Source organism: Narcine bancroftii, chromosome 1 (genome assembly GCF_036971445.1).
Source record: "Narcine bancroftii isolate sNarBan1 chromosome 1, sNarBan1.hap1, whole genome shotgun sequence".
NCBI classification, from domain to species: Eukaryota; Metazoa; Chordata; class Chondrichthyes; order Torpediniformes; family Narcinidae; genus Narcine; species Narcine bancroftii.
The window spans coordinates 122,084,886-122,107,608 of NC_091469.1; the positions used below are offsets into that span (position 1 = coordinate 122,084,886).

At 46.7% G+C, this 22,723-nt stretch overlaps 1 protein-coding gene across 6 annotated transcripts in view; it reads left to right on the top strand.

The window, feature by feature from the left end:
* The window catches only part of iqgap2 (IQ motif containing GTPase activating protein 2), a 340,680-nt gene that overhangs the window by 146,514 nt on the left and 171,443 nt on the right, over positions 1 to 22,723 (top strand). For all 6 annotated transcript variants that reach the window (XM_069937770.1, XM_069937765.1, XM_069937779.1 and 3 more), the window contains one exon: positions 16,184 to 16,260. In XM_069937770.1, coding sequence (XP_069793871.1) covers positions 16,184 to 16,260 — 77 coding nt within the window. The remainder of the gene's footprint in view (positions 1 to 16,183; positions 16,261 to 22,723) is intronic.

The following is a 22,723-nucleotide window of genomic DNA, read 5'->3' on the forward strand; positions in this document are numbered from 1 at the left end:
ATGTAAACCAAGCTCGATGGGCCAAATGTAAACCAAGCTCGATGGGCCAAATGTAAACCAAGCTCGATGGGCCAAATGTAAACCAAGCTCGATGGGCCAAATGTAAACCAAGCTCGATGGGCCAAATGTAAACCAAGCTCGATGGGCCAAATGTAAACCAAGCTCGATGGGCCAAATGTAAACCAAGCTCGATGGGCCAAATGTAAACCAAGCTCGATGGGCCAAATGTAAACCAAGCTCGATGGGCCAAATGTAAACCAAGCTCGATGGGCCAAATGTAAACCAAGCTCGATGGGCCAAATGTAAACCAAGCTCGATGGGCCAAATGTAAACCAAGCTCGATGGGCCAAATGTAAACCAAGCTCGATGGGCCAAATGTAAACCAAGCTCGATGGGCCAAATGACCTTTTCTGTTTCCCATGCAATTGCTGCTGTTTTTTATTGAAAGAGTGTGTTCTACATCTACATGTTGCTACAAAGATACTGTCCTGACCAGTCTAGTACCAGTTTCAGCTTGTCTCCCTTTTGGCTTTTAATTTATTTATTGTCTTGCGGTTTTCTATGTCATATGGTTTACTTCAGTTTGTGTTTAAAGGAGATTTATGAGGAAAAAATAGAAATCTGTGCCTAGGAGTGGTAGAACCTGGCAGGAACTAAAAGGATACAGACCATGTGCAGCCAGACAGGATGGGTTAGATTGGCACCATGGTCAGCATCGACATGGTGGGCTGCAGGGCTTTCACCTGTGCTGTACCTGTTCTGTTTTTTGGCTTTGGAAACTTAAAATAGAGTTAACATTCTGATGGCAGGTTTAGACCTGTTGCTGCCTGACAGACTGAGTTTTTCCAGCATTTTCTGCTTTTATTCTAGCAAATACAGGTCTGGTCTGTCCATTTTTCCAGCTGGTCCAGATCCTGATGCAAGCTTTGAAAGCCTTCCTCGCTGTCAGCTGATCCAATTTGGCACATTATCATCCAGAATGTTGAAATAGATGACATACAACAATGAACCCAGCACTGATCCCTGAGGCAAACCACTAGTCACTGGCCTCCAGTCAGAGTGGCAATCATCTACGGCCGCTCCCTGGCATCTCCCACAAAGCCAATGTCTAATCCAGTGTTTCTCAACCGGGGTTCCCCGGAACCCTAGGGTTCTGCAAGAGGTCGCTAGGGGTTCCATGAGAAACAGTGATAAATAGACTAATGCATTTTTGAGTAATTTTTGTTTAATTTTATATTCGTTATTTTACTAGACAGAGACGCCATATTGTTGGAAAACCCTTGGTTATTATAATAAAGGCTTCAACTTCATATTATTTAAAAATTATAATAATCATAGGGATTGTATTTAGCGACGTCTACATGGCACCAGTGTGAAGCCGCCTTCACTGGTTAGTGGACAGGACCTGTACGTCGGATTCGTGTATCACTGTTTATATTTTTGCGGTTTTCAACCTCTTACATGTGTGAGCAAGCCTTTTCTTATTTAACAAGTATCAAAAGCAAAGAAAGAAATCGTCTCCTTCGGTTGAAAATGTAATCCATGTGTGTTTGTCTAAAGTTCGACCTTGAATTAAGAATTTGTACACCAAAAGACAAACACAAGTTTCACATTAAAGGAGCAAATTTCACTCTCTAAACCGACTTCAAAAATAACATTTCTTTGCCCCATATATTTCTCCATAGGACATTATACTTTGATTTCTCTTATGCCGTTTCAACATTGTCAATAAACGATAAGTTATTGTAATAGTTATCTGCTTTCGTTCTCTTTGTGTTATACATATGCAATATTGGTTATTTTTATTGTGTGTGTTTATGGATTTTTTATGTGAATGTAAACCTCTGTGAGGTCTCATAAACGAGCAGTATAATTTTTTTTCGTTGCCAATAAATTTGACAAAAAAAAGGTCATTTTTTTTCCTTAAACAAGTTATCTGAAAAAATGTAATGTTTACCATGTCAACTACAATAAAAATATAAAAGAGATAGATATTAATAATGGTATATAATAATTTTTATGAAGGGGTTCCCTGAAACATGAAAACTGTTTTAAAGGTTCCACAAGGGTAAAAAGGTTGAGAAATGTTGGTCTAATCCAATTTCCTACCTCATTCTGTATACCAAGTGACTGATCCTTGTTGATCAACCTCCCAAGGACCTTGTCAAAGGCCTTACTAAAGTTCATGTAGAGCAACATACGATGACTTTCCTTCATCAACTTTCCTTTCAAAACTCTGAGAATGGTTAGACATGACCTACCACGCACAATGCCATGTTGACTATCCCTCATCAGTCCCAGACTGTCCAATTATATATCCATTCTCTTATGATGTCTTCCAACAACTTACCCACAACAGGACATTTCTGATTATCTGAAACGCTAGGGACGTGTATCGGTTAACTGTATTTTCCGGATATCTGAGAAATGCCTTTAAGCAGCCCAGTTTAAAGAGCAGAAATCTTGTATCGGCCATCGCCGATCTTGCCTAGGCGCCTGAGGTCCCCGCTCGGATCCCCAAAAGCTCCCTATCGCTATTGTGGAACCTACCTGGGTGCCCAAGGTCCCTGCTCGGATCGCTGACACCTCCCCACTGCCTTTGCGGAACCTGCCCAGGAGCCTGAGGTCCCCATTCCAATCCCAGCCCAGTAATATCAGCATAAAACAAAACAAAGAACAAGGGAAGTGTTTTTCAAGCATGAAATAAAGTTTAATTCTTACCTTGAGTACACTTGAGTGCATAGAGCTTTGTAGATTAAAAATGGTGCTAACAGTGCATCAGCGTCCCACTTAAGCATGGCAGGTTTTTAAACAAAAAATCAACTTGTGATGTCAAGTCACCATCGAAAATTTTCACAGATAACTGAGAATTTCTGAAATGTGGCTTTCAGATAATCAAAAACATATTGTATTGATTTCAAACTCACCCTTGCAACAAAGTTAATAATTTCCCTTTGGATAATTATTCTATATGTTGTGTATTGTACTTAAATATCGTGATAATGTGGCGGCACGCCTTTAGACTGGCGAACCGGACCCGCTTGTCACGCACGCGGTGGGGCAGCCGGCCAAAATGACACCCATCAGGGGTTTCCTCCTGACCTCAGCACCAGGCTCAGAAAGCCTGCGTTTGGTGACCCACGTGATGCCCCGATGACATTGGGGACCCCCAGCGCGGTTCTCAGCCAGGTCCAGGCTGGGAGTATAAGACCAGCCAGGCAGCCTGCAATAAATCAGTTCTTGCTCACTGAACTCAACTCGTCTGGTTGTGCGATCCTTCAGTTAGCAGGGTAGCTGCAGCTACAATTGGTGACCCCAACAGGATCAAACGTCTTTGAACCCAACATGAATGACCCTTCGATCAACGCTAAAGCCACCAAGCTTCCTGACTTCTGGGTTCAGGAGCCAGAGACCTAGTTCAGCCACACAGAGGCTCAGTTTCACCTCCGCCAGATTTCATCGGATTCGACCAAGTTTTACCATGTGGTCGTCGCCCTGGACCAGGCCACTGCCAAACGAGTGCTGCACCTCGTTCAGCACCCACATGCGAAAGATAAGTACGGGACCATCAAGCGGGTGCTCACCGGCTCACTAGGCCTCTCCAGGCGCAAGCGTGCCGCTTGGATGCTGCGCCTCGACGCCTTGGGGGACAGAACTCCAATCAAGTTGATGGATGAGATGCTCACGCTCACGGGCAATCACACCAACTGCCCACTCTTTGAGTGCATCTTTCTCGACCATCTGCCTGAAGACATCCGACCGTTACTCTCCCAGGAGAGTTTCGTTGACCCTAGTAAGGTCACTTAAAAGGCTCAGGAGCTATGGCTCGAACGATTCCCAGAGGGCTTAGCAGTCCAGCACCGACATGATCACGCCAAGCCTTCCTCTAGCGCTGCGGTGGAACACCTGGCCCCTGCAGGGGCCTCAAAGAGCATAGGCAGAAGCAAGCCATCCACTTCAGGCCTCTGCTTTTTTCACCAGCGCTGGGGAGCCAAGGCTCGGAAGTGTCGTCAGCCCTGCTCGTTCCAGGGAAATGAGCAGGCCGGCCTCTGTTAATGGCTGCGGCGACTGGCCAAGAACACAGCCTTCTCTACCTGCGGAATGCAGTCAGCTGCCGACGCTTCCTCGTCAACACCGGGGCCCAGATCAGGATCATCCCGGTTGTCATCCCACAGCCATCGAGTCCCGGAACCGGCCTCGAGGACCTCTCCTCCATGCAGCCAATTTGACGGAGATCCGAACGAATGGAGACAAGACCGTCCACTTCCAGATTGGCCAGCAGAAGCTCTCATGGAGGTTCACCGTTTCGTCCCTTCCAACCGCCATCCTGGGTGTCAACTTCCTCCTCGCCCACGGAATTCTGGTCGACATTCGAGGTAGGCGACTGGTTGTACCTTCCAATCCGTTCGCCTCAACGCCTCCCGCACAGAGGGAGATGGCCACGGTCAGCACGCCCAAGGACGATTTCAGCGTATCCTGGACGAGTTCCTGTCCCTCCTCAAGCCGCAGTTCTCTGCCGCCTCACCATGCCATGGGGTGTTTCATTACATCCCCACCCAAGGCCCGCCAGTTCACGTCAAGGCACACCGGCTCCCACCGGATAAGCTCCAGATAGTGAAGGAAGAGTTCTCACATCTGCAGGAGCTGGGGATCATTCAACGCTCTGACAGTCCTTGAGTCTCACCACTCCACCTGTTCACGAAAGCCTCCAGAAACTGGTGCCCCTGCGGAGATTATCGACAGCTTAACGACGCGACAGTACCTGTCTGTTACCCGATCCCTCACATCCAGGACTTTACAGCCAACCTGCGTGAGGGTATTCTCCAAGGTCGACATGGTGTGCGGGTATCACCAAATCCCGGTGCACCCTCAGGACATACCCATCATCACCCTCTTCGGCTTGTTCAAGTTCCTATGCATGCCTTTCGGGCTCAAGAATGCCGCCCAGTCCTTCCAGAGCCTTATGGACACAGTGGGCAGGGATTTGAATTTCGTATTCATTTACTTGGACGACATCTTTGTCGCCAGCAAAGACCAGGCACAATACAAGTCTCATCTGCTCACCCTCTTCTCCCGACTGGCCGACTTTGGCCTAACGATCAATCCGTCCAAGTGCCAGTTTGGAAAAGAGTCCATGCAGTTCCTGGGCCATACTATCACTGCTGAAGGAGCCATACCTGCCGCTACGAAGGTCGCTGCAATCAGGGAGTTCCCACCATCACTGTCAACCTCAATGGGCTACAGGAGTTCGCGGGTATGGTCAATTTCTATAACCGCTTCATTCCAGGCGCTGCGTGCATCGTGCAACCGCTTTTCGCTCTCATCGCGGCCAAAGACAAGACACTCGCCTAGACTCCAGAGGCCAGCAGGGCATTCGAAGCCACGAAAGATGCCCTCGCGAAGGCTACCATGCTCGGCCACCCATGCACCGACCTGCATATGGCACTCTCCGTCAATGCCTCTGCCACAGCCATTGGCGCCATCCTGGAGCAGCAAGTGAACTGACAGTGGAAACCACTGTCATTCTTTAGCTGACTCCTTCGCCCGCCAGAGCGTAAGTATAGCGCTTTCGATCATGAGTTGCTGGGCATGTCCCTGGCGGTGCGTCATTTCCGCTATTTCTTGGAGGGGAGGCCTTTCACCATTTTTACCGACCACAAATCCCTCACTCAGGCACTCACGATGACAAGAGATCCCCAGCGTCACCTCTCCTTTGTGTCGGAGTTCACCACCAACATTCGGCACAAGGCGGGGAAAGACAACATGGTCGCCGATGCACTCTCATGACCGGCCATTTGTGCGCTGACACCCGGCCTCGACTTCGACCAGCTCGCCCGGGACCAGAAGTTTGACGAGGAGACGCGGGCCTTCAAGATTGCCATCAGGGGCCTGCGGTTCCAGGACCTCCTGACTCCTCATGGTGAGGGCACCATCCTGTGCGATGTCTCCATGGGCACTCCGCGACCAGTGGTTCCCCAGCAGTGGCGCAGGCAAGTCTTCCACCATTTCCATGACCTTTCCCACCCTTCCATCAGGTCCACGGTCTGCATGGTGGCAGAACGTTTCGTCTGGCACGGGCTTCAGAAGCAGATTGCAAACTGGGCCAGAACTTGCACCCATTACCAGCTTTCCAAGGTACACAGGCACACCAGAATGCCCGTACAAGATTTCGAACACGTCCGGGAATGGTTCAGCCACATACATGTGGACATCTTCGGACCCTTACCCATTTCCCGAGGTAACTGTTATCTTTTCACAGTGGTAGACCAGACCGCTCATTGGCCCGAGGCAATGCCAGATGCCTCCATGGACTCCTGCTCCCGAGAGCTTTTGAACGGTTGGATTGCCCGGTTCGGTGTCCTGAACCACTTCACCAGTGATCAGGGCACCCAGTTCACCTTTGAGCTCTGGGCACAGCTTGCCAACAGGCTGGGGATCGAGCTACATCACACCATGGCCTATCACCACAGGCCAATGGTCTCGTCGAGCGATTGCACCACCACCTTAAGTTGGCACTTATGGACTGCCTCACCGGCTCCAACTGGGTGGACGAGCTGCCTTGGGTTCTCCTGGGCATCTGCTCGACACCCAAAGAAGACCTATAGGCATCATCAGCTGAGCTGGTCTATGGTGCACCGCTAGTCCTACTCGGTGAGTTTGTCAACGCACCTCACAAACCTCAGCAGTCACCACATGGTCTACTTTCCCGCTTCTGGGCCCAGGTGGACTCATTCACACCCCTACTGCCACCCAGTCATAGCACACGGGCCTCTTACGTCCCCAGCGAGCTGTACTCCGCAGAGTTCGTTTTTATCAGGCGGGGCCCATCCACAGCACCTCTACAAAGACCATACGAAGGGCCGTACAAAGTCATCCAGCGTTCAGGATCCACTTTCACACTGGACTTCGGTGGTAAGAGGGAACTGTTTACGGTGGACAGGTTAAAGCCAGCCCACCTCGACCCCACCGAACCAGTAGTGGTGGCACAACCCAAGAATCGAGGCCGCCCGGCAAAAAAAGACATTGGTGTCGGTTCTGGGCGGTGCTGTGTGGCGGTATGCCATTAGGCAGGCGAACCGACCCCGCTTGTCGTGCACGCGGTGGGGCCATCAGGTGTTTCCTCCTGACCTCGGCAGCAGGCTCAGAAGCCCGCGCTTGGGGACCCACGTGATTGCAAATTACTACCTTTTTTTTGGTTTTGGAAAGGAAGATCTACATATTACCATCTCTAAAAATACCAGTCCTGTGATGTTTTGTACATTTTGTTGGATCTGGACAGGAGTGTGCATTCCTTTTGTTTAAAAGTGGAGTTTTTGTTTCATGGAAGTTTTTCCTGTAGTAAACAGTGCATTCCTATAGAGTTACCGGCTTGCCGAATTTTTGCACTAAGTGGTCCATTGTGGACGAGTGAAGATCAAATGACGGGCATAATACCATCCATCCCACTGCTACAGAGAAATATTGAAATGATGAGATGATGTAGCATGTAAACTGAGTCTTCTTTGAACTTGCTTGTGTCCCGTTTTGCTGAGGTATTACTGCATCAAGTTGAATCTCACAAAATTGACACGACAAGTTTGAAAAAGGTGATTCTAATTTTCCAGAAGGTGTAGAAATCTCAATTGTGAATCCTGCTTCTGAAGATATTTTTGCAATTAGGGATTCTACAGAAGTTTGTGTTGAACAAGGATAAAATTTTTAATTTATTTTGCTCATCAACTTACCTCTGCATGATGTATGTAATTATATATCACTTAACATTATGTTCCAAGCCCATTGCTTTTCTTTAGGTACAAAATATTTTTTAAATAAAAAAGTGGATCTGAAGCCCAAGGTTTACATGCAATTAATTGTTCTTTGGCTCACAAATTGCTACAGGAGCAAAAGCTTGTCAGAGGAATGGGCTGGAGTGATTCTTGATTACCCAACCAGTACTGTCAAGAGTAGTGCATGCTGGATATCTGGTATCCAGTATTATCCAGTTCTTTAACTTTGCTATTTCTTGGGTGAAAAATACAAATTTAAATTTAACTATACAGCAGTGTAACAGGCCCTTACGGCCTGAAACCCTGTGCTACTCAATTATACCCAATTGACCTGCGGTTTTGAATAGTGGGAGGACCCCAGAGGAAACCTACGCAGACACAGGGAAAATGTACAAACTCTTCACAGACACCACTGGATTTGAAACCCAATCACTGGTGCTGTTACAGATTTTGCGGTAACTGCTACCCGTGCTGCCATGACTGAATAACTGTGACTAATTCCTGATACTGCGTCTGCATTTGCTTGAAAAGTGCAAATGCACTTTTTGAACAGTTGTGGAGGTATTCAAAGAAGAAGTTGAAATAAAAACACAGTAGGTCAAACAGTCTCCTTTAGATGATAAAGATACATAACTAACATTTTGGGTTTAAGTCCTTTTTTTTTTGCTGTAGTTGCATATGAAACTAGGATTGCACTGAACATTTTGTTGACTGTCAGGCTCTACCAGTTGCCCCAATAATTACAGAGACAAAGACTGAGGGGAATGATATGCTTTATTATACAAGAGACTGCTGGCCCGGATCAAGGCTAGGGAAAATGAGGAGAGGAAGAGGGGACTCGACCTTTATGGCCTGGGTCACACGGGAGGAGTCTAGGAGAGGATGTCATCAGGAGGACGGACCAACCTGTACATACAACCATATCATTACATTCACCCCCTCTTTTTAAATAGAAACCACCGGAAACAATCAGAGAAAAAAGGAGTGGGGGGGGGGGAATGGACGGAAAGGTCACACGGGCGACTTCCTCCTTCTGCCGGACTGCCGTGGGGCCGGCGTGTCCGTGCGTCGCTCCTCTGGAGAGGTGGCCGTCGCGGGAGAGTCCGAGACAGGAACTGTCTGCGTCAGGGTGCTGGCAGGGGACTCCTGGGAGGGGATAGGAGGTCCGCTGCCTCGCGGGGGGGTAGGTTCCTGGACGCCCGGCGGCAAGGCAGGCAGCTTGGAACTCCAGGGTCATGTTCCGGTGCAGCGCGATCAGATCCGTGGTCTGGTCGGTGGCTGGCATGGCCGTTTCAGGGTCTCCGTCCTTCGCCAGGTCTCGGATCAGCACAGTGTCCTCGTGCCATCAGAAAACCTCACAAACGCATATTGGGGGTTGGCGTGAATGAGGTGTACCGCTTCCACCATTAGGTGCATCTTATGGCCCCTGACATGCTTCTGTAGCAGGACCAGCCCTGGGGTTGCCAACCAGGGAGGGATGGATGAACCATTCGCCGATCTCCGAGGGAAAGCATAGAGGCGTTTATGCAGGGTGGTGTTAGTAGCGGTGCATAGCAACTACCAGATGGCGTGGAGAGCCTCGGGCAAAATGTTCTTAGACCTGAGGGCCAGGAGCACCGCCTTCCAGACAGTGGCGTTCTCCCTTTCCACCTGCCTTTACCCTTGGGGTTATAGCTGATGGCTATGCCTCTGGCTAGAAAGCACTGTCACAGCTTCTTACTCATGAACGAGGACCCCCGATCGCTATGAAGGACCCGAACTGGGTGAAGATGCTGCGCATTGCCTTAATAACCAGTGTCGAGGTCATATCCAGGCAGGGAATAGCAAAGGGGAACCTGGAGAATTCGTACACACAGTCAAGAAGTAGGCGTTCCTATTGGAGGTTGGGAGAGGGCCCTTGAAATCGACAGAGTCTTTCGAAGGGGCGTGTGGCTTAATGAAGTGTGCCATTTCTGGCAGGTAGAACTGTAGCTTACACTCGGCCCAGATCTGGCAGTGTTGACGTCCTCAGCGGAGTTTGGGAGGTTCCGAGTCTTAACGAAATGGTACAGCCTTGTGACTCAGGGGTGGCACAGATTGTCATGAAGGGCCTGGAGACGGTCGAGATGCGCGTTGGCGCATCTCCTTCGGGATAAGGCATCTAGGGGATCATTGAGTTTACCCGGCCGATACACGATAACATAATTATAGGTGGATAACTCGATCCTTCACCTAAGAATCTTGTCATTTTTGATTTTACCCTGCAGTTTTGTATTGAACATGAAGGCCACTGCCCTCTGGTCAGCCAGCCGGGTAAATCTTTTACCGGCCAGGTAATGCCGCCAGTGGCATACCACTTCAACGATTGCTTGTGCCTCCTTCTCGACGGAGGAGTGCCGTACTTTGGGACCGTGCAGGAGAAAAACGCTACCGGCCTGCCTGCAAAGTTTGAGGCATTGCTCTCCAGCTGGAAGGGGACAGATTCATCCAGGGCATGCCTCGTAGCCTTTGCAATGTCTTCTCAGATCTGAAGAAACGCAGCCTGGGCTTCCGCCGATAATGGGAACGTTGTGGACTTAATCAGGGGGTGGGCTTTATCGGCATAATTGGGCACCCATTGTGCATCGTAGGAAAACAGCCCCAGGCACCTCTTCAGCACCTTTAGGGTGTTTGGGACTGGGAGCTCCATTAGTGGTCGCATGTGGTCAGGGTCCGGGGCAATGACACCATGTGCCATGATGCATCCAAGAAGGACCAGGCGATCTGTATTGAACACACACTTGTCCTTATTGTATGTCAAGTTGAGGGACTTGGCCATACGTAAGAACTTGGCGAGGTTAGCGTCATGGTCCAGCTGGTCATGGAAGCAGATGGTGACATTGTCAAGAAATGGAAACGTTGCCGTCAGCTTGTGATCCTCCACCATCCGGTCAATAACCCTCTAAAGAGACACAGTTAGTCACACCAAAAGGCACCCACATGACGTGGAAAAGTTTGCCGTCGGCCTTGATTCGATCGCTTGGGCGGAGGGGGAACTGCTGGTAAGCCAACTTAAGGTCAATGGTCGAAAAAAACTCTATATCGTGCGACCTTATTGACCAAGACGGCTATCCGGGGTAGCGGGTATGTGTCCAACTGGGTGAAGTGGTTGATGGTTTGACTATAGTCGATCACCATCCAGAGCTTACCCGCCCCTCTGACCACGAGGACCTGCGCCCTCCAGGGGCTGGAGCTAGGGGCGATCATCCCCTCCGCCAGAAATCGCTGAACCTCAGCCCGGATGAACTGCATATCCTCTGTGCTATAGCACCTTCTCGTGGTGGCGATCGGTTTACAGTCCGGGGTGAGGTGCGTGAATAATGACAGAGGTGCCACCCATAAGGTGGTGAAACTACAGGATGGTGCCGGAGTCTGGGTGCTTGATTGGGGGAGGGGGGAATCAGAGAGCTGGGGGTTGTGAACGGTCAGGGGCCCCCGAACGCCATCGTCACACTCCTGACCTTACTCTGGAAGTCGAGGCCTAAGAGGATCAACACGCAGAGCTGGGGCATGATCAACAATACTAAATAATTGTAGCACTCACCTCCCCCCCCCACCCCCCAGCACCATTAGAGATGCTACACAGTACCCCCAGATACAAGTTTGTTGGTCCTTCGCTGCCATTAATACCAATCCGCTCATCGGCCTGACAGGAAGGGAGAGTCCACGGATCACGTCAGGATGGACAAAACTTTCAGTACTGCTGCTATCAAAGAGGCAGTTCGTCAGATGAGGGCTGGCTTGATTCAGTGTTACCCATGCCATGACAGGCATCTCCTCATCATCAGCGTCACTGGGGAGGCCCCTCGACATGGCTGTCGGTGGGGAGAGCCGCCCAAGATGCCGACCTCCATGTTGACCATACTGCCCTCATCAGCGAAGAAGGGGGAAGTAGAGTCGTGGTGGGTGGAAGTGACATCATCGGTGTGGTAGACCACGGCGTAGAGGTTGGGGGTGGTAGCAAGTAAGATGGTGCCCCCCCTTACCGCACACGTGGTCGGTACCGGAAGTTCCTCAGGCACACACACTGCACTGCTCCTGGTCTGGGGTCTGGACCTACAGACCTTCTGGTAATGGCCCTTCTTCCCATAGCCCGAGCATGTGGCTCCTTTCGCGGGGCAGAGGCTCTCGAGTGCCTAGCCTGCCCGCAGAAGTTGCATTTTGACGATGCCGATGGCGTCATCGCAGCAGTGGTCAGGTTGGTAACCCCCGATGCTGAGTCCCAGGACGGTGGCCCTCGTGGCGGGACTTGCATGGTAGGCCCACTTCAGCCCGCGATCGACTCCGCGTGGCGCTGTGCCAAGTCTAGAGTTCTGATCCAGCGGATCGCCCTTTTTAGTGGGAGTTGATCCTCCCCGAGGAGACATTGTTGGATATAATCCAACCTCAATCCCGACACGCAGGCGTCTCGGACTAGATCTTCCACGCACTGGTTCACCGTTATCATGGCCGTGGGGTTCCCCCAAACAGTCTTTTCCCAGTGTGACCAAGGATCAGATTAACTCTTCAACGGACTCACCAGGCTGTTGTTTTCGGGACGCCAGCAGGTAATAGGAGTAGACTTTGTTCACCTTTGGCTTTAAAGGCGTCAGCAGCTCAGCCATTGCCTCAACGTAGGTCGCACTGCTTCGGATGGCCAGGTAGCCCTCTGACCGACTTGTGACTATAGGACCTTCAGCTTCTTCTCGTTAGAGCGGCATCGAGGAAGTTATTGAAACAGTTCACCCACTGTTTGAAGAGTACAGATTCACCCGGGACTTGGGGGTCTACCTCTAGCTGATAGGGGCGCAGCAATTTCTCCATTACTGAAGACCTTCAAAATCTTGTGTAATAAATTGTTGGGCACTACCAGTAGCCCCAATAATCACGGAGACAAAGACTGAGGAGAACCATAGGCTTTATTACACACGAGACTGCTGGCCCGGGTCAAGGCTAGGAAAAATGAGGAGAGGAAGAGGGGACTTGACCATTATGGCCTGGGTCACATGGGAGGAGTCTAGGAGAGGATGTCATCAGGAGAGCGGGCCAGCCTGTACATACAACCTATGTGCAGCCTGTACATTACATTGACCTTCTGTAAATGGGCCAAGTTTATTAAAGAATGAGCCAAAACTATGAGTGGTAAATTGATCTTACCATATTTCCCAAAAGGCAAGGAGAGAAATAAATGTGCATTTCAAGAATCGAGTATTTGGGGAATCCCAGTGAATACCAAGACATTGCAGAAGTTATAGACCAGCAGACTGGAGCTGTGTAATTCATGCTGGGCACAGGAAGCACCAAAGCAGCAATTCATTCAAATCACACTTTGTGATAGAGTTGTGGATCTGTCACAATTGTGTTCTTGATTCTTACCTTGCAGATGAAGTGACGGCCTGTTAAGTTTTTTGTTTTGAATGAATGTTCCAGGAGTACAACAAAGGTTTAGGAAGTTTGTCGAATGAAGAACTGCTGCCTGTTAAGTTTCTGTAAATGGCTTGAGTTGATTCATCAAGATTGAGAACACGTTGACTGACATGGGTTAAGAGTGAAAGGGGTAACCTTTAGGGGAAACTTGTTCACACGGGGGTGTGGAACAAGCTTCCAGCTGAGGTGGTGAATGCAGGCTCAATTTTAATATTTAAGAAGGATTTGGATAGGTACATGGATGGGAGAGGCATGGAGGACTATGGACTGAGAGCAGATCAGTGGGACTAGGCAAAGAAAATGGTCTGGCACAGACTAGAAGGGCCGAAGAGACCTATTTCTGTGCTGTAATGTTCTTTGGATCTATGATATATTGATCACAGCAGAAGATTGTCCCAGGGACTGGAAAGGTTGAGTTTTAGGAGAGATTGGACAAATTAGACTATTCCCCAGAGCAAAGAGGCTGGGGATAATCTTAAAGACATTGAGAATATCATGAGTGGCATGGATAAATTGGAAAAATCCAATTTATAAGAATGAGAGGTGACTTTGTTGCTATTTACAATATCTTACATGTTTTTGCAAGATAGATATGGAGTAAATGTTTCCTCTCGCTGCAATATAGAGAACCAGGGGTCACACTATCAAGATAAGACCATTCACATTAGAGATGAAAAAAAATTTCTTCAGCCAAGGAATAGTGAGTCTTTGGAATTCTCTATCTAAAACGGCTGTAGAGACTTGAGTGCTGAGTTTATTTATGAAGTACATTGATTAGCGCTTAGATAAATTGAGAGGTATGGAAGGAGTGCAGAAAATGTCACTGAGGTAAAATAACAACAGGCATGAAGGCAAATGTTTTTTTTTAATTTAAGTTAGATTTGGACTTCACAATTAAATCCAAATCAGGAATTCAAAACTTGTTATATATGTGTTTCTTTATTCCTACTAATTCAGTAAAGTTCACTTCTTTTCTACATTTGGAGGATAATTTAAATGTGATCTTTTTCCATTTATCTCTTGCAATGAGTATCTGAAAAATCTAAGAAAGTCTCTTCCAACAAGTCTGCTTATATCGTGAATTCTGCTTTTATAACTGGCTTCAATTTAGAAGTTGTCGAAATTAGACTTTCGCTGCATCTCGAACCTCTGGATTTAATTAAGGACAAGTGGAGTTAGATCCCTTATCTCAATAACAAATCATTTTACTCATCCACATAATGTTCTTAACATTTAGTCAAATGTTAACACAAATTCCAAGAAATGACAAAGCGGAGTATCTAGAATTTGCTATGGTTGACCATGATCTCTAATTGTCAATCAGTTTAACTGGGCGCAATGCCCAAAGTTCAAACCTGCAACCTGTAATGTCTGACAACTTGGGAGATGATCACTTGGACTATTAACCTGTCAATGCTTTCCAAACTTGCCTTTCTTTTGCTGACAGAGTTACAATTTGTGATGTTGGTTTTTAAAATGACCTTTCATAATTTGTACCTCAAGAATTTAACTATTTTCTTTTACATTTAATGAATTTTGATGCAAATATGTAATTAGCTTGTAGCACAAAGCCATAGAGCACAAATATGCCTATTCAGCCCATCGAATCTGCCCTGCCACTTAATCATTAAACTGTTTTTCCACTCAGCCTGGCCTTCTCCCAGTAACCTTTGATGCCCTGGCAAATCAGGAACCTATCAATTTCTGCCTTAAATACACCAATGACCTGGCCTCTACCTCCATCTGTGGCCACAAATTCCACAGATTCACGTGTCCACATTAAAGTTAATCTCCGAGTTTTCTACTCATTTGGCTGATCTGTGCATTCCTCTGCGATCATTGCCTATCCATTAGCCATCCCAGTGGCATCCAGTGCCTTTTGGCAGAGTTGCTATTGATCCAAATCTAATTTGACTATTCATCCTGTACCACAGGATGAGGGTGATGGGACCATTGTGTTGGGATTGGAGGGAGGTGGGGGAAGTGTAACCATTTGAGATGATGGAGGTGGGTGGTCTGTGAATGATTTTATGCATTCACATTAAAGGGTTCCTCCAACAATTATTGGGTGGACCAGTTTGTCTGAAAGGTGGTGAGAGGAAAGATCAGCAGCTATGCTGTTCAGGTCTGAATAGGAAATTCATCTTGGATCAGAGGATGCTTTTGGCAAGGTTGATTGGAAGAGACCGTTTGCAGGTAAAGGGGGTCTGGCAAGTGGGAGGCTATAAATATGAGCTTGGGAGATTTTAAGGCCAGCACGTCCTTGTTGGAGTAGAGGGCAAGGCTGGCGGGAGTGGAGAACCCTGACTGATGAGGGATATTATGGTCATGAAAAAGGACTGAGATCAGGTGAGATCGTTGAGGCATAAAAGGAATATAGGAGTACACTTGGGAGGGAAGTCAGGAAGATAACACGAGAGAGATTGACAGAAAATTTTAAGGGGAATCCTGAGAGATTCTACAAGTATATTGAGTAATTAGGGCAATAATAAGGCCCCTTAACAATCAATGTGAAACTAAAGGAGGTGGATGAGGTCTTGAATTAGCATTTTTCATGTGTATTTACCACTGAGAAGATTGTGGAAGCTGGGGAAGTCAGCATATAGATTAGTGATGCTTTGAAACATTTCCATATTACAAAGGAGTAGATACTATGATCTTAAAGTGCGTAAAGATCGATAAGTCAATGGGGCTCAACAAAGTGTCTCCTCAGACATCAGGAGAAGCTTGCGAAGATATTGTTGGGGCCTTAAGAGAGATGTTTGTATTATTGTTAGCTATGGGTGAGGTCCCGGGAGATTGGTGTGGGTAATTTAGAAGGGCCGTAACAAAAAGCCAAAGAGATACAAACTGATGACCCTAACCTCAGCGGTGGGAAAGAGAAAGTTATTGGCTGGGTTTCTGAGAGACAGGATCTGCCTGCAAAACATATTATAGTTGCATAACTGTGTAGTTGCTAAAGGTCCTTGTTTCTCTCCTTGTTTTTTTTTCAGATCTTTTATCCTGAAACAACAGATGTTTATGATCGAAAAAATATGCCTCGTGTGATCTACTGCATACATGCACTCAGGTAACCTGGAAGTTGCTTTACGTGTGATTATGAAATATTGGAGCATTTTTATTCTATATAATTTATTAATCTAAATTCACATAATTTTTCATTGGCTTTAGTGACCATCACAGTTAATCCTGTAGTGACAGCTGGAAGTTAATAATTAACCAATTTCCAGTAATGTGAAAGATAGGACTTTAGTTAAAACAAGTAAAATGAAAGCAGCATATTTGTAATAAATCCTCACATTTAATTGCCTGTTGGTTTTGACAATTGCATGATCTAAAGTATTGTTTGCAATATGAACTCTGTGCATTATTTTGATTTGGAGTCCTATTGGAGATATCTGACTTACTCTGTCATCCATGGACTTGTATGATCAAATATGCGTATGTGGTGGCAATTTCTAGAGTTCCTGTTTGCACTTGTTCTATTATTGCACTCCCCACAAGTATAGGTTCACTTGCCCAGAGAACACACAAAACAAAGCTTTTCACCATATCTTGGAGCATGTGACAATAAACAATTCAATACAAATGTTCAAGAGCCCTACCTCTCTCACGTTGATTGAAGTTAAGTCTTAGGATCAGTTCGATGCTTTTACAGGATTTTAAGTGTTTTGTGCAAGTAACCAAGTATCGTCTTTGACCCATTGGTAAATGATAGCCATTTCCTGTCTTGCTGAAGCTTTCCTCTCTTTGGTGCCTTTGACAACATTATGTATAGCACAGCAACTCCTTCATTGAGTCCAAAATCAATTCCGTTGCTGTGACTGAATGTTTGTTTCTCTTCACTGGGATTTCTGAATGGGCTTTCAGTATTTTTACAGGATTTTCAGCTTCTCAAGGAATTGTGACATTGTATCTGCTTTTACTCATTGGTGAATATTGGCCACTTCCTACCGTGGTTAAGTTTCCCTGTCTTTGGTACCTTTTCCTTCGTCATCGGTCGTGATGTAATACGAGATGCAGAAGCAACTGTTCAAAATGACCCTTGGTCTGATTTTGGATTCCATGAACTTTAATCCAAATGTTTTCCAGGTTAAATAAAGGCAAGAATGTGTGTAACTAAACTAACACTGAAGATTTAGATTTAGATGATCTTCTTTTCCAGGAACTTTTAATTTCCCTTTGAAGCAAATGGGAAACCATTCTGTGTACTAACTGGAATTCTAATTCTTCTGTTGTGGTTTAAAAGCCACTGGTTAAAAACAAATTATGTAAAAATAGAACATTATTTTTGAATGGCTGATTTCTTATTAAAATTTCATATTTGCTGTTCAGCCCATCAAATCCATGCATGTGCTTGAAGCAATCCCATCAATCATAATCCCTCATTTATTCATCCTATAATCTATTCCTTTTTGTATACCCACTCATCTATGACCACCTCCTCCCCCCAGATTCTCCTGCCACCTAAGCTAGGAGTAATGTTCAGTCGTCATATTTCAAATACATGAAGAAGGCAGAGTTCCCGGGGAGAAACCCAAGCAGTCACGAGAAGATCCAAGCACCCAAAGTCGGTACCTGGGTGGCTGGAACTTTTCAACAACAGCATTAACTGTCACCCTGCTATGTTGTTCAGCATATTGTGGATCAGTTTCTCCAGCCCGGGGCTATACTTTCTACAACAAAGCAAATGCAAGCACACTAGCTACCACTCCCTTTGACACTTGTTCACTTTCCACATTGCTAGTCAATGCTGAATCATCAAGGTAATTTTGAGCCACCTGCTCAAATTATTTCATATGATTTGATGTGATACCATGATTGCTGTTACTTTGATGTGATAGCAGCCAGGAAAAACCTTTGACAAGAGAGCCCTCTTCTTCAAGCACCCTGCTGATGGTTCTCATAGCTCAAAAGGAAAATGGTATGTTGGCCTTCATATCAAGAGGGTTTGAGTATAGGAACAAGGATACCTTACTGCAGCTGTACAGGGCCTTGGTGAGACCCCACCTGGAGTATTGTGTGCAGTTTTGGTCACCTTATCTAAGGAAGGATGTTCTTGCAATGGAGGGAGTGCAGAGGCGATTCACCAGGCTGATACCGGGAATTAAGGAAGGATGTTCTTGCAATGGAGGGAGTGCAGAGGCGATTCACCAGGCTGATACCGGGAATGGCAGGAATGACTTATGAGGAAAGATTGCACAAATTGGGATTGTGCTCCCTGGAGTTTAGAAGATTGAGAGGGGATCTCATAGAGACCTATAAAATTCTGGCAGGACTGGACAGAGTGGACACAGATGGGATGTTTCCAATGATGGGAAAATCCAGAACCCGGGGCCATGGTTCGAGGATAATAGGCAAACCATTTAGGACCGAGATGAGGAGGAATTTCTTTACCCAGAGGGTGGTGAATCTGTGGAATTCATTGCCACAGAGGGCAGTAGAGGCAGGTTCATTGAATATATTTAAGAGGGAATTAGATATATTTCTTCAGTTTAAGGGTATTAAAGGTTACGGAGCGAAGGCGGGGACGGGGTACAGAACTTTAAGATCAGCCATGATCTCGTTGAATGGCGTAGCAGGCTCGAAGGGTCGAATGACTTACTCCTGCTCCTATCTTCTATGTTTCTATCTAACTCAGAATTTTTTTTTAATTTAGACATATGGCCCGGTTACACTCCCTTCTGGCCCATGAGCTCATGCTGCCCAAATACCCCAATTCACCTTCAACCCTCATATGTTTTGAAAGGTGGGAGGAAACCAGAGGGCCTGGAGGAAACCCATGCAGATGTGGGGAGAATGTACAAACTCCTTACGTACAGTGCCGGGACACTGATGTTGTCACAGCATTGAGCTAACCATGCCACCACACTCAGTTCGGAAGCACTCTGCTAACAACAGCAGATCTTATTCCCTAAGGCAACCACTTGGGGTTTTAACAGCAATCTAGTGGTGGTCTCCATTTCACAACAGTTACATGACATTAAAATCTTGAATATTTCACATCAGTGTGTGGATTAATGAGGCTTCAAATTTAATCAACATTCAAATATTGTTGTATTTGAGTGCATAAAGTGGACGAAACAAGGTAGATGAGCTGAAAGTGCAGTTTTTAAAATTGGCAGGTACAACGTTGTGGGCTATGAGATGTGGCTGACAGAGTGTCAAGGCTGGGAGCTAAACATCCCAGGATGAGCATCCGATTGGAAAGACAGGCAGATGAGGTGGGTTGGCTCCATTGGATTGAAAAAAATTAAACCAAATCCTTAACAATAAGAGACATTGGATCAGATGATGTGGAATCCTTGTGGGTAGAGTTGTGAAACTGCAAGGTTAAAAAGGCCTGATAGGTGTTGTATGATATTGTATATTTGGATTTCCAGAAAGCGTTTGATAAGGTGCCGCACAAGAGACTTATCAGTAAGTTACAAGAAAGTGGAGTCCAGGGAAGTCTATTGGCCTGGATTGAAAATTGGTTGTCTGACAGGAGGCAAAGAGTCGGGATAAATGGAAGTTTTTCAGGTTGGCAGAGAATGGTAAGTGGGGTGCCGCAGGGGTCAGTGTTAGGCCCACAACTGTTCATCATTTACATTGATGACTTGGAGGAGGGGACAAAATGTGGTGTAGCCAAGTTTGCGGATGACAACAAATTGAGTGGAAGAGCAAATTGTAATGAGGATGTGGAGAGTCTGCAGAGGGATAGAGTTAAGCTGGATGAGTGGGCAAAGGTCTGGCAGATGGAGTACAATGTTAGTAAGTGTGTTAGTAAGTGTGTCGGGGTTAATTGGGTAAAAGGCAGATAAATAAGAGGCCCAGCGCGTGAGTGGCCCAGCGAAGGAGTGGGACTTCCAGGCTTTGGCTCATCAGGCTTCGGCGAAAGCAGGCGTAGAGAAAGACCTTCCTAGGTAAAGTGCATTGTGAGTACCCTACCATTAAAAGGCTGAGCCATGTCCATGGGGTTGGTGCTATGCTCAAGTTGCCAGATGTGGGAGCCATGGGTGACCTCCACCCTCCCAAAAGACCATATCTGTGCCAGGTGCAAGGAGGTGGGGTTCCTTAGGGGCCGAGTTGAGGTACTGGAGCTCCAACTAGATGACCTTAGGCTCACCAGAGAGTGTGAGGAGGTTGGTGACAAGACCATAAACATTTCCACAGGACATACCTGCAGGGGATGTAATGAGACACAAGCATTTAGGAAAAAAATTAAAGAAATGGAGATGCAGCTAGATGATCTGAGGCTAATCAGAGAGAGCGAGGAATTTATTGATTCAACACTCAGGGAAGTGCTTACCCCTGGATTGGGGGGGTCAGGAAAGTGGACTACTGTCAGGAGTGGGCAAAAGTTGCTAGCTCTGTGGAGAGCACCCCAGTGGCTACAGATCTTAGCAACGAATGTACAGTATTGGATGAAGTAGGGGGAGATAACCTGCCAGAGGTAGCGCCAAAGGAGACAGTGGTACGGAAGGAGAAGAAGGGGAACAAGGTGGTCATTGGGGACTCCATCATTAGGGGAACGGACAGAAGATTATGCGAACCTGACAAGTGTTCCCGTATGGTGTGTTGCCTCCCAGGAGCCAGGGTACGTGATGTCTCGGATAGGGTTCAGAGTATCCTGGGGGGGGAAGGAGACCGGCCAGAGGTCCTGATACACGTGGGCACAAATGACGTAGATAGATTGAAGGAGGAGATCCTGAAGAGAGACTACCGTGAGCTCGGAAGGAGGTTGAGAAGCAGGACCTCCAGGATTGTAATCTCGGGGCTGCTTCCTGTACTGTGCGAGGGTGGGGGCAAGAATAATAAAATCAAGAGGTTAAACGTGTGGCTGAGGGAATGGTGCAGAGTGCAGGGATTCAGGTTCATTGACCATTGGGATCTCTTCTGGGGAAGACGGGACCTATACAGGAGGGATGGTTTACACCTGAATGCGAAGGGGGCCAATATACTGGCAGTTAGGTTTAATAAAGCTGTCGGAGCTGATTTAAACTAATTTGGCAGGGGGAAGGGAACAGGACTGATAGGGAAGTAGATAGGAGAGAGAATATAGGGGTGGTTCCGATAGACGGTGAAACAATAAGGAATAAGGGAGCTAAAAGTGATAGGAGAATAAGAACGAATGCACCAAGAACCAAGGTGGAGGGAGAAAGGAGGTATGGCATCAAGGTGTTGTGTATGAATGCAAGGAGTGTAAGGAATAAAATGGATGAGCTTGAGGCGCAAATGGCAATGGGAGGTTATGACATTGTCGGAATAACGGCGACATGGCTGCAGGAAGGGCAGGATTGGGAAATAAATGTTCCAGGGTACACGTCCTTTAGAAAGGACAGAAAGTTAAGAAGAGGAGGTGGGGTAGCTCTGTTGGTAAGAAATGAGATTCAGGCGTTTGAAAGGAAGGACATTGAAACAGGTGAGATAGAGTCTATTTGGATTGAATTAAGAAATTGCAAGGGCAAGAGGAATATAATGGGGGTCATTTACAGGCCTCCGAAAAGTAGCTCAGATATCGGTAGTAGTATAAATCAGGAATTAAGAGTGGCATGTCAAAGTGGTAGCAATACGGTAGTTATGAGGGACTTCAACATGAAGGTGGACTGGGATAATCAGATGGGGGCAGGAACACAAGAGAGCGAGTTTATAGAATGTCTACGAGATACTTTCTTGGAACAGCTAGTGGAGGAACCTACCAGGGGGAAGTCGATTCTGGACTGGGTGCTGTGCAGCGACGCAGACTTAATAAGTGACCTTGATGTAGGGGAGCCATTAGGGAATAGTGACCATGGTATGGTTACTTTTAAGCTGCAATTAGAAAGGGAAATGGAAAGGAAGTCGGAAGCATCTGTACTTCAGTTAAATAAAGGGAATTTTGCAGCTATGAGGGAGGAGCTATCCAAAATAAAATGGGAAGATACACTAGCTGGGAGGACAACTGGGGAAAAATGGCAGGTTTTTATGGACATTTTTCACAGGATTCAGGACAAATTTATTCCAAAGTGGAGGAAAGGCTCTAGGAGATGCAAATGGCAGCCCTGGCTAACTAAGGAAATCAAGTGCATTATCAAGTCCAAAGGGAGTAATTATAAGATAGCGAAGCGGAGTGGGAAATTAGAGGATTGGGAAACCTTCCAAGAACATCAGAGGGTAACTAAGAAAGCCATAAGAGACGGGAAAATGAAGTACGAGAGGAAATTAGCAGATAATATTGCGGAGGATAGCAAAAGCTTTTTTAAGTATGTGAAGAGGAAGAAATTGGTTCGGTCTAAAATTGGCCCTTTGAAAATGGGCAAGGGTGAAATTATTACCGGAAACAAGGAGATGGCAGAGGAATTTAACAAATACTTTGCAACTATCTTCACCAAGGAGGATATAGGTTATAGTCAGTTAGGGGGTAGTAGTCATGCGGTACCAAGAGACTTGGGGAACTTTACTGGGGAGGTAGGGGATCTAATGGATATCCGGATCCAGAAGCAGGAGGTTATGAGTAAATTGTTGGGACTGAGGGCTGATAAATCCCCAGGGCCTGATGGGCTGCATCCTAG